The following is a 13,155-nucleotide window of genomic DNA, read 5'->3' as shown; positions in this document are numbered from 1 at the left end:
TGATACTCAAAGATGTAACATACGATCAAATATGACGTATGGGACTATAACAATTACTTAAAAAGCGGGCAGAAAAAGTGCGCACAAGAAACTTGCCTGCCCAAGTAAACACAATGAAGCATTATTGAGATGTATTGTGAATAAATATGTGTATGGTATTCTGCTCACAGTTAAATAAATTTAAATATTGGAAAATATATATACCGTATTCCAAGGGTGACATGTCTTATTTTGAAAGTTATAACCGGATGTTGTCTTCGTCTTGTATCGCTAGCTCGACTTTAATGCAAAAGAAGAGGAGACGCATGTTGTCCTAACTGTTTCTGTGTAACTGGACTGTCCAAGTGGTCGGGAAGACGTTTTTTTTACAGTCTCATAATAAACAAAGTTATTTAAGGACAGACATGGCGCTTACAGATGCTGACGTACAGAAACAGGTAACGCTAAAGTAATGTTAGACTCGAAGCTATAATGTTCAACCACATGTATCCCTAACTTAAGTTATAACTTTAGGTTGAGTTAGCTAACATTAACACAACACACGTTAACGCTAGCCAATGGGCTAAAACCTGAACTAAGTAACCGTTGCGTGTTAAAGTTAGCTGCTTAATCAATTATTATGCACTAAACTGTCGTTTTAACTTTTGAGGTTGTTGCTACACTCGCGTTGTTTAGTTTGGGTGTTGGTCCATTCTACATAATTGTGTTAGCTAACGTTAACTGTTACAGTATCACACAAATTAAATAGCTAACGCTCCCAGTCATAGTCTGGCAGCGTGACGTTAATGTTGAACGAAATACGTCTTTCTTAAGCTAAAGTTGTATGAGTTCTGAATTTGAACAAACTATATTTTGTCTCTTGTGGCAGATCAAGCACATGATGGGCTTCATCAAACAAGAGGCCAGTGAGAAAGTGGAGGAAATTGACGCGAAGGTAATTGCAGTTTAGTCTGTCTCTGTCTGTCTGTCTCTGTCTCTGTCTGTCTCAGTCAGTGTGTCTCTGTCAGTCTGTCTGTCTTTCTCAGTCAGTGTGTCTGTCTGTCTCTGTCTGTCTCAGTCTGTCTCTGTCTCTGTCTGTCAGTCAGTCTGTCTGTCTGTCTTTCTCAGTCAGTGTGTCTCTGTCAGTCTGTCTGTCTGTCAGTCTGTCTCTGTCTTGTCTGTCTCAGTCAGTCTTGTGATGTCCACTGCTACACCAGTAACAGGCCTCGTCGTTCCGTCTGTTTTCAGGCGGAGGAAGAGTTCAACATCGAGAAAGGTCGTCTGGTGCAGACTCAGAGGGTGAAGTTCATGCAGCACTATGAGAAGAAGGACAAGCAGATTGAACAACATAAGAAAATGTGTGTTGTTGGTCACTTATTGCCAGTTTAGGGAAAAAATGCTATTGGTAGAGAAGGATAACGTTTATACCTTTTTTACACACCCTAAAAGTGTGAGCAGTGCTTATACAGGGCCTGCCCATTGGACCTTCTCATGATTTTTTTTTTTTATTGAATCACAGTTGATGTAATCAGGTTTCTGACACTGATCGAATGAAAAAAAAACCTTTAAATACTTATTTAACAGAGGCACCTTTGGTGTTTTTAAGCTTTACTGAATAAAGACAAAGTAGCATTCCCATATCTTATGTTCAGGGACCTGGACAAGGATCACAGACTACATTAGTGTGAGGGTACTCACTGACCTGGAGATAATGCTACACCACAACAGCTTCTTTTTTAGCTATTGTATGGCTTTGCCGTCATTGTTTTTCACACACTTCATCCAAATTCTTCAATTTGAGTATCGACAGCCTTGCATTTTGTGAGACTTTGGCAGTCTTGAGTGGTCCTCAGATGGATCGAGAGACCAAGTTGAACTAATATTCTAGCTGCGTCAACATATTGAATCAATTCTTACCAGATAAGTTTTGTTTTTTTCTTTCCGTCACTTTTGTTGCTCTGAGCTTTTGTTTAGTTCTCATTACAGTTGAACGGAAATAAATATGTGTAACCACATCGCCTTCCTGGACATGGACGTCCCACGATTCGCCTCGTAAAATCCCGTTGTAATGCCAAAGGCGTCTTTAAATCGGTGTGTTGTGAGGACTGGGTATCATGCGGACCGTTTTCATGTCTGCGGATCATTTGCTTGCTCGTTTGACTTTTCCTTCCGCTCTCACAGTCAGATGTCCAACCTGATGAACCAAGCAAGGCTGAAGGTGCTGAAGTCCCGCGACGAGATGATCACGGTGAGAGATCAAGGCTCATATTTTACACATATATATATTAACACAGTACTGCTTGTATACTGTTATATAAATGTTATTTATTCCAAAGGATCTGAATACCAGTTCATGAGCAACACGTTTATGTCTTTAAAGTTATCTAAATAACTCAGGGAAACCTCTGTGCTGTGTCTTCCTGTCCTCAGGATTTGTTGAGCGAGGCTCGTCAGAGACTTGCAGAGATTGCAAAGGACGCTGCGAGTTACTCCACCTTACTGGAGGGCCTGGTGCTTCAGGTAGAGTCAAATACACAAACGCAGCTGATCGGTGTGTTGCTTCGCTGCGTTTTCTGAGTGTGCTTTTCACTTTTTTTAGGGTTTCTATCAGCTGCTGGAACCGAAAGTTACCATTCGCTGCCGACAGCAGGATGTAGAGATGGTTCAGGTGAGGTTGAGTTAAATATGGGGCTTTATGTTGTAGTTGTTGTAACAAGGTAATTAGAAAAACAGCTGCTTCATCCTTTGTTACATGTATGATAGCAGCTAGTGTTGTGTTTGTAAGTCTTTGTTTTATTGCTTGACAGGCTGCGGTTAATAAGATCATCCCAATCTACAAAGAGGCCGTGAAGATCAACATAGTCGTCAAAATCGACCAGGAACGCTTTCTTCCGTCAGAGATGTAAGACGGTTTAATGGATTTTAAGACCAACTCTCAGTCTATGATGTTCTATGTATTGTCAGATTACTTTTTTTTATGAAAAAGCGGGAAGAGAAAACAACACTTAAAATGAGTTTGGTTATCTCATAATGGTGTAAACTCTTTGTTTGAACAGCTGTGGAGGGATAGAAGTGTACAATGACAACAGGAAGATCAAGGTTTCCAACACTTTGGAGAACAGGCTTGAGCTGATGGCACAACAGGTAGAGTAATATAATATATAATGTATCTAAAACCCAAAGCACACCTTTATAACACTGTTAATGTAGTTTCTGCTGTTTGCCTGTGGAGGGCAGCAGAGCCCACAGAGCTACACACAAATGAACTGAATTTTAATTGGGTGTTACTTAATTGAGCAATATTTTTAAGAATGGGGGAACACTGATTCTTCTTTTTGCTTGGATTGTAGATTCAGGTGCAGCAGGAAAGCTGGTTGTTTACCAATTACAGACAATTACTTTTGTAAATCACTAAACTGTATTCAGTCACGCTTTGTGTTTGGGCGACCTGCTCGTGTTGCAGATGAACCTTGAGAGGGATTTGTTTTGAGCAAGCGTCCTGACATGGTTTCTGCTTCCTACACACAGCTGCTGATGCCTTATCACTACATAGGCATCCTCTATGTATTTTAATATTATTTAATAAACCCCACGTCTGCACAAAGCAAGGCCAAACATCTTCACTTTTTGCAAGCAAGAAGCTTTCACTTATCTTTAAGTTTTGGCACTCAACGTCTGCGTCCTCAACGTTATTCATGGAGGTTCAATGATTTATCCAGGTCTTTTAGTGTCTTGCGTGTAATTATTTGTGTCCTGACTTTACGCCTGACAGATGATGCCTGAAATCCGAGTGGACTTGTTCGGAGCCAATCCAAACCGCAGGTTCACGGATTAGCAGCGGATTGGAAGAGAGCGGTGTGGACACAGCTGACCAAAGACCTTCATCATCGTGAGCACGAGTCTGTACAATCACTTGATGGGATGCTACTGATGTGTTGATATAGCTTTTTTATTGTTTGCACTAATTGACGTAATAATGCAACAAGTGCACTTTTATTTATTTGTAAGTGCCCTCTGTTGTACCTCTGCTTTAACTGCTTTAAATTGCAAAAATGTCTTCCTTCAGTTGTTTTGGGAAATCTGTTGTAATCAAAGCTACATATTTAGGTCACCAAATATACACATATTCCCTTCACATGGTCTACATTTTTGTAGAGTACAGCCTATAATGCTGTGGATTATATGGTATGTTTGCCAAACGTTTCTTCTTTTTAAATAGTTTTACTACGTGTGCATGCGGACAGCGAAATAATGTTTACCTTCTGTTCTGAAGCACTTAACATACGAAAGCCAAATAAATAAAAAATAAATAAATGTGTGTGACACCGAGAAATGAGCACGTATGAGAAATCTTTATTTACAGCTTGTAAACAAACATTTTACTCCGGCTATGACTCTACAATGAGGAAGATGTAGTAGTCTGGGTACGACAGCCACATCAAAATACGTCTTGCATTAAAAATGTAAAAAAAAAAAAACTCTTTTAGTGCCACCCAGTGGAGTTCAGTGATGGCAAACAGTTGGCAAGACGAGGTGCCCTACTCCCCCCATGAGTCTAACAAATATCACTGTCCTCGCTAAGTGGGACTCGAATCAATGTTTCAAAACTCCCAATTCCACTAAATTCATTTAAGACATGCAGTTCTGATGATTTAGAAATCTACCTGCAATTACAAGGCATTAATTGCATATATTTTTTTTCAGTTTTTGTGCGCACGTCATTTGAAGCGATGTATTTTTTATGTGTAACTAAGCGGTAATATGTGCTTCTCAGGTTTTATTAAAGCCCTGCCGAGCTGTGTGGACCAGAGGAAGTGAAGGCTACGAGACAGGGGCCCAGCGGTCTAACCGGTGGCCTTTAGGCAGGAAGTGAGCTGTGTGTTAGGGTGTATTGTACGTTAATGCCGGGGATTAAAACATTACCATCAGATTAACAACTGACTTTAGAGTTTCTGGCGCCCAGCAACTCCCAATCCACTGGAGGAATCCCAAGATTACAACTCGGACCTCACGGGTGGAGTGGGAGGAACGCATTAAACAGGGTAAGCAGAAGGAGAGTGAGCGAAGTTTCCAGAGAAACGCGTCAAACATTTCAATCTGATTAGGCATTTGACGCCAGTTTAGACTCTGACATTCAATGTGATGCAAGCTTAGCTTTTGATAAAGATTGAAGCTTACATAGGATGGTGCACAGTTCTCCGTCATGACCACACAAATGGTTAGATTGGCCTTTTTAGTCAGCAGCCTCAAACCACATGCAGCAGCTCTCTCTTAATCAGACAGAATAATCCTTCTCGGGTGAAAGGTAACGGACCCAGACATATTGCAGCAAGCACATGGGGTCACCCCGACAATTTAGGACACACATACTCTGATTAGTCACACACATACACAGGACCCTGTTGGCAGCATGAAAAAACCCTAGAGAAACTTGATTAGTGATAAGAATCCGTTGGCCCACATATTAGTAAATAGACCCTCTTCATATGTCAGACCATCCCTCTTCCTTTGGTTAGGCAGACTGCGGCCGTATTTCCCTCTCTCTGTATTCAGCGTTCGCTCAGTTGTGTTCATTCATTCACTTAATTAAAGCAGTGGGGACAAACGCGTTCACCGCCACCAATGCCAAGCGCCGCTATCCCAGCAAGCCCAGCACCGTCTCCCCGACCCCAAGAAAGTAGACACCCTGCGCAATACCGAAAAGAGGAGCGATGACCAGAGCGCGACACGCCGCGCCCTTCAGGAACGCCGACGGGCCCTCCCGTGTCATGATGCGCCTGCAAAAAGTACACAGAGACAGGAGAGGGAACATGTTACATGGCCCTCCACACTTAAAGACATTAAGGCAACACATGTTTTCTTACAGGCTAAATTCTTACCGTGTGCAGTCAACAATTCCTTTGTAGGTGTCCTCCCCGTCACCTTTTTGCAAGGTCTGCAGACGAGTCTTTATGACTGTACAGGCATTTAAAACACAGGTGTAATGTCATTACATTACATCAATATACATACTGTATATGTATATACACCTGCTATCTTAGTGAGATCCCCATTCACACCCCACCTCCTGCCCTACGATCTTCCTCACTTTGTCTGTATCTTCCTCCCACTTACCATCCAATGGTGTGACAGCCACAGCTGCCACTGAGCCTGCGCCGCAGCCGGCCATAAAGGACTGCCAGAATGGCGCCCGAGCCTGCACATCACCCACTTTTTCCCGGCCCAGCGCGTTTAGGTTGGCAAACAGCGGGAAGTAGATCATTGAGAAGGGGACATCCCTGAAAATAAGGATTACGGAAATGTTTGATTGAAGGAAAGGCAGAAAGGAAATAATCTGAGAGGGATGCTGTTATGGCATAGATAAAGAAAGGGGATGGACTGTAAACAAAGGGAGAGAGAGAGAGAGACATGGCCCCATTCAACGGCAGTATGGCAGCCAGACATAGCTGCAGGAATCTATTGATCAGAGCAGGACGTACAACAAACGCAATGTGAAATCAACTCATTAAAGCAGTGATGATAGACTTGAATGAAAGGGGAGACAGAGAACGCAAGCAACTGTGCATGGTCATGGATGTGATATTTTTCAAAGGTTTCCAACACGAGAGCAAAGTATAAAAAGCATAATGTCATGGACTGAGTGACACCACTGAAATCAAGAAGACACGGAATTATACTGGAGACCAGAACTGTCTGGAATAGATCAAAACATATAAAGATTCTGGAAAAAGACCAGAGTGTGAACAGTATGAAGCTATGGTTTGCCTCTGTCTTTTTAATTTCATTGTAAAATATAAAATATCATGTATTGAAAGTGTGTGTGTGTGTGTTTATCTTTTTGTGTGTATGACCTCACTAAGGTAGCTCCTGCTCCTCTGTAGAGGCCCGCCAGTCCACGAGTCTTCAGCAGCTCCACAGTGATGCTGGTGGCCGAGGGCCGAGGTGCCGGGCTCGGTCGCGCCGGTTGGGGGGCCGCCAATGATTGAGCTGGACCGGGGGCAGCAGCCGGAGCTGGAGTTGGAACAGGCCTCTGGGCAGCTGATAGTCAAACACAGACTGCCCCAGGTTAGCAACAATCAATAGCTCAATAACAATACTCACATTAGGTTTTAATTATTGGGAGGCATGGTGCGTATATGACTTAAGTTACACCAAGACCAGTGAATTGCATCCTTTTACGCTGATGTGAATTTTGACAAACTGCTTCTTGGTATTTGTACAAGAAAAAAAACTGAAAAAAAGCATTAAATCCAGGAACCAACTCACTGAGCCTTCCTGCATCCTGCAGCTGGATCTTAAGCATCTCCATAGGAGTGGTGACGACCACCTGACAGGTCCCGGCCCCACAGCCTGCCAGTACCTCCCCCCACAGGGGTAAATGCCTGGAAACACAGCGGTGTCAATAACACATATACAGCATGATCAAGAGCACGCTTTTGCAGTAAAAGGCAATTAGTCCGTATATTGAAGAGCAAACACACACGCTCTCCAGATTTTGCTTCAAGCACTCAGCAAACCATGCAACAGCATATTCTTTTTTTATTTTATTTTATTTTTAGCAAATTACACTAATCCATCTAAGACCTTAGAATTAAGCGCTTTAACACTGAAAACAAGATCAACAAACACACTTGTCACTGATTGAGTTTCATGAAGAATTTGTTGTTGTTGTTAATTAAGAGACCAGTATCGACTGTAATGCAACGAGTACGTTTCAGCCGGACCTATTGCGTTGCTTGAGATGCTGTTTACGTGGCTTCCTTATATGATGCATCATTGAAGGGAAAGAATCTTATTTACCCATCCTTAGTGAGCTTCTGTCTGAAGACGTCATTGGCAGCCAGCTTGATGGCTTTTTCTGGTGTAACAAGAGTGAGGTTCACTGCTGCACCTGGAGGAGACAAACAGAGGCTGATGACACACAACAGTTTCCACTGAGGTACACAAATAGAGCGGACCTACACGGCAGCTTATGGCTCACGTCTAATGGCAGTAGACGCTGGTTGTTAAGACAATAAGATGGAGGAGCGTAGGTGGCCAGATTAAGTTTATAGTAAGGCACGGTCGAAGTGTTGTTTGTCACAGGGATTAGAAATGCAAGAAATACCTCTGTAGCATCCGAAATAGCCCTCTGAGCGCACCGTCTTTGCCAGGCAGTCCAACCTTTAAAGACAAAAAAAAGAAGGCAATTTACATTTTGTCACACCATAGCAATGTTCATATGTTTCACCATTAACTCTACTGACAGACATTAAGGTCAAGTCAATTATATGCTTCATTTACAAGCATCATCACCGGTCTGGCCTTCACCCAAATACACCAGGACCCTCTATTCAGCCACAGCAACACACGGGACAGAGACCAGTGCTGTTAATGTTGAAGTTCTCTGCTTTTTCTTTGCAAAGAGCAAAAAACAAAACAAAAGCCAGCCTTGTGACTGGGCCTTGAAGGGAAATTATCCAAGCTATTTTTCCATGTCTGACTCAGAGTGGAAAGCCTCAGTCTAAAATGTGGTAAACACAGGATGACCACACCCAATCAACCAGCAATATTGATGCCCACCAGATGTGTGCAGTTAAACATCTGTGGTAGGTGTGTCTTTTAAGGACACAGAATCTCTCTTTTGCTCTGCAGCTCTTCATTTTGTGTCCGATTAACACACAATCACAAACTTAAGTAATTGAATGTGAAATAGTCCGAGTGCATTCGTTTGAACTTTTGTCTGGTTTTGGTTAAGCTACCATGGCAGGCCATCAAAACACACACTGTATACAGTCTTTCCCTTTCACTCATATGACCCCGTGAGGGAGTTTTGTACAAACTCACCAAAACACTGGGCCAAATATGGGAAGAGTGTGTTGAGCTGTGCTGCTCCACCCTCAAATTCCGATTCAGCGGAAAAGTATGTCGGCATCGTCTAAATAATTCTGACTTGTTTGAAGCTCAAATTTAGAGAGTGCTGTTTGAGCACATTTAGCTATCATTCATCACCAGCAGATATTTTGCAACGGTTTTACAGTTCAGAGACTTGGCTTGGATTTGCATGTAGAAAAAAAAGATTTGTCTTCCTTCCCTAACTCATAAAGATGACTTAAGAGGCTTTTTTTCAACAAAAACTATGAAAACGTATTGTATAGGGATGCTAAGAACAACTGCATACATGTATCGGGTTAACTCGGGGCCAGGGGAGCCCTACTCACATTCCTTTGTAGACTTGGACGCCCTGCTGGTTCTGTAGGCGGGTCTTGGCCAGGTCAATAGGAAATACACATGTCACACCAACCAGGCCTGCCACGCCCCCATTAATCAGCTTAGCGGGGAGGCTGCTGAGGGATCAACACAGACACGGGCCCACGTGCATGCACAGACCCATTGAAACACAGTCACCAACACAAGCCATGCAAATGACACATCAATTCAAGGACAAACATAGAAATAAAAGGGGGCACACCAAGACACAGAGAGAGAGAGAGTGTAAAAGCCCAATGTCAACCCAGCTGCTGCTTCCACATTATAAGAATGCATTCTGATCCGTCTTCATTACGCTAAACAAACGTGGCAAAGATACTCACCTAACTTTCTTCTCTGCCATCCTGCTTGTGTTTGGACTCCAGGCCCAAGACCACGACTCCGACTCCTCCTCCTCCACCTACCCCTCCTCTTCGTCTTCCGTTTCCTCTTCCTCTTTCCTCCCACACTTCGGCACGCCACCCAATGTTGTCAATGCAGCTTAACCCTCACCTGCCCGCCCACGCCACAAAAGCAGCTCACTGCTTCTTTTAATGGGGCAGCAACGGACCGCCTTCGTCCCCCCTTGGACGCCCTTTTTTCTGTTGTGGACAAAACCACAACAGAATCTGTTGGATCTGTGTCTTCTGGCCCAGCCTTTCTGCTTTGTTGAACCTCACACCAAAACCCAATCTTAAATCTCCCACTGCCTGGAAACACAAAACACATGCAATTAATAAGGATTAAGTCATTCGAAAGAGTACAAGTGAGACCACTGTTTCTCTAGTCTTTATGACGCTTGTCTTTCTCAAAGCCCTGTGTAGGAGTGTGTCTCTGTGATGGAGGATGGACACACCTCACATTAACTATAGAGCCTATCAAGTCCAGATTTAGTCATTCATAAATGTGAATAGCGGCATACCCCAGGACTACCACACGGAGACAGAACGTCTTGAGTCTCTCTAATCTGCCAGCTAAAAGGGATCAGAGTATTTGATCTAGCGAGGTGGGCCGAACTGAAAATGAGTGGAGCTTGCCGGTATTCTTTTACCACATTTGGAATGCAGCATTTAACAAAGGACTGAAAAGGAGATTTGAATAGAAGTGGAAAAACTAGTTTGACATATTTTATGTGTTTGTTCTGGAAGTACAATATTTTGCTGCCCTGGGGAGATAATACAGATGCAGTTGAAACCTTACCTTGGTTCCACAGCCATTTCTTTCCTTTACTATGTTCTCTGTTTCTTCCATTCCTTTTCTGCCTTTTCTCCTCCTGACTTCCCACTCTCCGTCAACTCCTTAATTAATCTCTCTCTTAATGTCTCCACCTCCATCCCGCCTCTATTTTTACCACATTCACTCTATCCTCGCCTGTCCTCCTCTGAGAGTAACGGAAACATTTCATCATCAGTCATTTTGCTTTGTTCATCTTCTCATCTTGATTTGTATAATTTCCCATCACCTCAACTTTTTCTTCTATATATGTCCCCTTCATACTCTGTCTTTTCCATCGCTGTATCCTGGTCACATTCTACACATGCCCTTTTTGCTGAGTCTCTTTCTGTGAAACTTTCTTTCAGCTCAGCTCCATTCACGCACAGCAGTGACCCTGCCAAAACACAGACAATCGGTGCCTCACCCCAAGCCAACCTCCAGCTCCCGGACCCCCTTTTTTCCTCCAAAAAAACTGCACTGGAACACCCCGCTCGCACAGTTCACCCAGTTCACACAGCACTAGTCCCAATGTGACAGCTTTCAGAAAAACTTCATTTTCTACCATCACAGAGATATAGCAGCGGGGAATAGTCGGGTCTTACCTCTGTCGGTGCATCCCACAGACAGGATCAAGCTGTCCACTTTCCTTTCACTTCAACAATGCGTGCAGCAATGGTAGTCAAGCGAGAGCGTTCTGAGAGAGCCAGCCGCCACTCAGGGGCCGTTGCACAAACACCAGCTTTGTCCTGCTGCCTAAGTCCCTCCCTCTCGTGGTGACACAGCCCCAGCAACACAGCTCTGCACTAACACAACTCGACATAAACTCATGCTGCTGCCACAAGGCACGCAACAGCCGGGGCAAACACCCACAGTTATAACTCAATGTGTATTTTCTCTAAGAACATTATGTTTATATACAACATGAACAGCAACAAGAAAGGGCTGCCCATCAGTAATGAGCTCTCTATTCAACGGTCCTGGTATTACATAACACCTCGAGGCACATTGAATTCCAAGAATGTTAACAGACTTATAATTACGACCAATGTAACAGGGACATACCAATATGATTATCACTGTCTGGGACAAGTTCATTATTTATATTGGGGAATATGTAAAGTTAGGTAATTATTAAAGAACAGAAAGTTATGTAAGGACATCAACAAGAAGAGCATGTGACTGCCACAGCAACCACTCATTGACCCTAATAATGAGCATTGATTGATGTATTGATTCCTGTTGATGGAAAAACAATTACTATCAGTGATCATTTCCCTCATCAGCTGGGATGACTTGTAAGTATCCATAGTGGAAGGAATCAAAGGGGATTTTTTTTAAATATTTCATTTCAGCGTATGTGGCAAAATGTGGCCCCTTATTTAATATATGGTAAAAAGCATAAGATGTATAGACAGACCAACTTTCTCAGTCCCATGTGCATACACATATACTATTTCGTTGCTGATCATATGTGTTACAAAACCACAAAGCGCACTTTTGAAATGAAAAGCTCTCCGGGGAAATAAAACCTGATAGTTGTGGTGTCCTGAAATGGTGGAGGAAGAATTCAGATGCTTTACTCAAGTTACAGTAACAATACCAAAGTGTAAAAAGAAACGTTCTGCATTTCAAATTTTACGGTAATAAAAGTACAGAAGTATTTTTAGGAAAATGTAAATAATAAAAGTACTCATCATACAGAGTGGAACCTGTCTGTTATATTTTTGTTTATGAGGCTATTTATTTGTTACTATTCACAAGTATAAGCAGCATTTTAATGAAGCTGGTCGAGGTGGAGCAAATTTGAATGACTTATTATACTGTTGGATAGCGTAATCAATAAAAGTGCATCATACTGATCTTATATTTTGTATGTATAAGTATAAAATAGCATGTATGGTATGTCAAAATTGTACTACACATGAGCAGATGTACTGAGTTAGATTGCACCAAAATCCATCTGAAGCACCTGTCACCTCGTCTCAACCCGGAACAACCTGTTCCACAGCCCCTTTCACCATCATCATCAAAACACCAAATTAATATATTTCAGAAGAATGGAGTTCAGAGAACTGTACAATATATGTCGAGGTCGTTTTGATTTGTCATTCTATGTATTCTATATAATAATATGGAACAGGCTCCCAGGACAATACACCCTGCTGGAGAAATCATGAGCTTTCCTCTTGCACCACCTTTAGGCCAAAACGTTGCACACTGGATATCTCATGAATCTGATCATTTAATTTAATGCCATTAAATTAAATGCCTTGAATGGGGTTTAAGTTTTGGACATGCAATATTTGCATGAGAATGTTTGATAACTTTTTGGATTTAATTTGGTTTATTTAAATGCATGATTATGCGTTAATTATACTTCCAATTTTACACATACTTTGAATCAGTACAAGCTATTTGAGTAAAGTGTTTTTTAAAGAAAAGTTATTTAATCAAACCATTTTACCATATATTTACCATCGTTCTTTTTCCTTTGGCAAACACCTGAGCTAGAAAACTTGGGGAATGTGTGACATGCCCTTTCTTTTTTTTTAAATCAATAAAATGGGATATAATAAGAGATATGTGCATGGGCATCTAACTCTGAACACAGCCGTGCAGGGCAGAGTGTTTACTTTGGCCCTAATTTATTTAATTAATGTATTACTTTGGCTCTAACTGTCACCGAGTGCAACTGCTGTCTCATAGCGTGCACTTTTCACACATTGCGATGGA

The 13,155-nt window shown here is 42.2% G+C and overlaps 2 protein-coding genes across 5 annotated transcripts; one reads left to right on the top strand and one right to left on the bottom strand.

Moving 5' to 3' along the window:
- The first annotated feature begins 277 nt into the window (after positions 1-277).
- Positions 278-12,124, top strand: atp6v1e1a (ATPase H+ transporting V1 subunit E1a). Of its 4 annotated transcripts, none has more exons than XR_012949691.1 (11): positions 278-437; positions 869-934; positions 1,228-1,337; positions 2,161-2,227; positions 2,410-2,499; positions 2,579-2,647; positions 2,787-2,881; positions 3,036-3,123; positions 3,752-3,868; positions 4,754-7,044; positions 10,788-12,124. XR_012949691.1 is itself a non-coding variant. In XM_076082079.1 (9 exons), exons 1-9 carry the CDS (start codon positions 405-407, stop codon positions 3,812-3,814), a joined length of 681 nt encoding a protein of 226 aa, XP_075938194.1. In that variant the 5' UTR covers positions 278-404; the 3' UTR covers positions 3,815-4,312. The 4 variants fall into 4 exon arrangements, 1 of the variants encoding a protein (XP_075938194.1); XR_012949692.1 differs by having other exon boundaries at positions 4,754-7,353; XR_012949690.1 differs by having other exon boundaries at positions 4,754-7,918.
- On the bottom strand, positions 4,313-11,142 carry slc25a18 (solute carrier family 25 member 18). Its single transcript, XM_076082078.1, has 10 exons — positions 11,025-11,142; positions 9,552-9,917; positions 9,180-9,305; positions 8,087-8,142; positions 7,780-7,870; positions 7,246-7,361; positions 6,831-7,017; positions 6,094-6,257; positions 5,859-5,934; positions 4,313-5,756 (listed from the first exon to the last, which is right to left on the bottom strand). The coding sequence occupies exons 2-10, from the start codon at positions 9,569-9,571 to the stop codon at positions 5,615-5,617; spliced, it is 978 nt and encodes a 325-aa protein (XP_075938193.1). The 5' UTR covers positions 9,572-9,917; positions 11,025-11,142; the 3' UTR covers positions 4,313-5,614.
- Positions 12,125-13,155: the final 1,031 nt, after the last annotated feature.

Source organism: Anarhichas minor, unplaced genomic scaffold (genome assembly GCF_050575085.1).
Source record: "Anarhichas minor isolate MPS153535 unplaced genomic scaffold, ASM5057508v1 ptg000090l, whole genome shotgun sequence".
NCBI lineage: Eukaryota > Metazoa > Chordata > Actinopteri > Perciformes > Anarhichadidae > Anarhichas > Anarhichas minor.
This window is presented reverse-complemented; position numbering and strand designations above follow the sequence as displayed.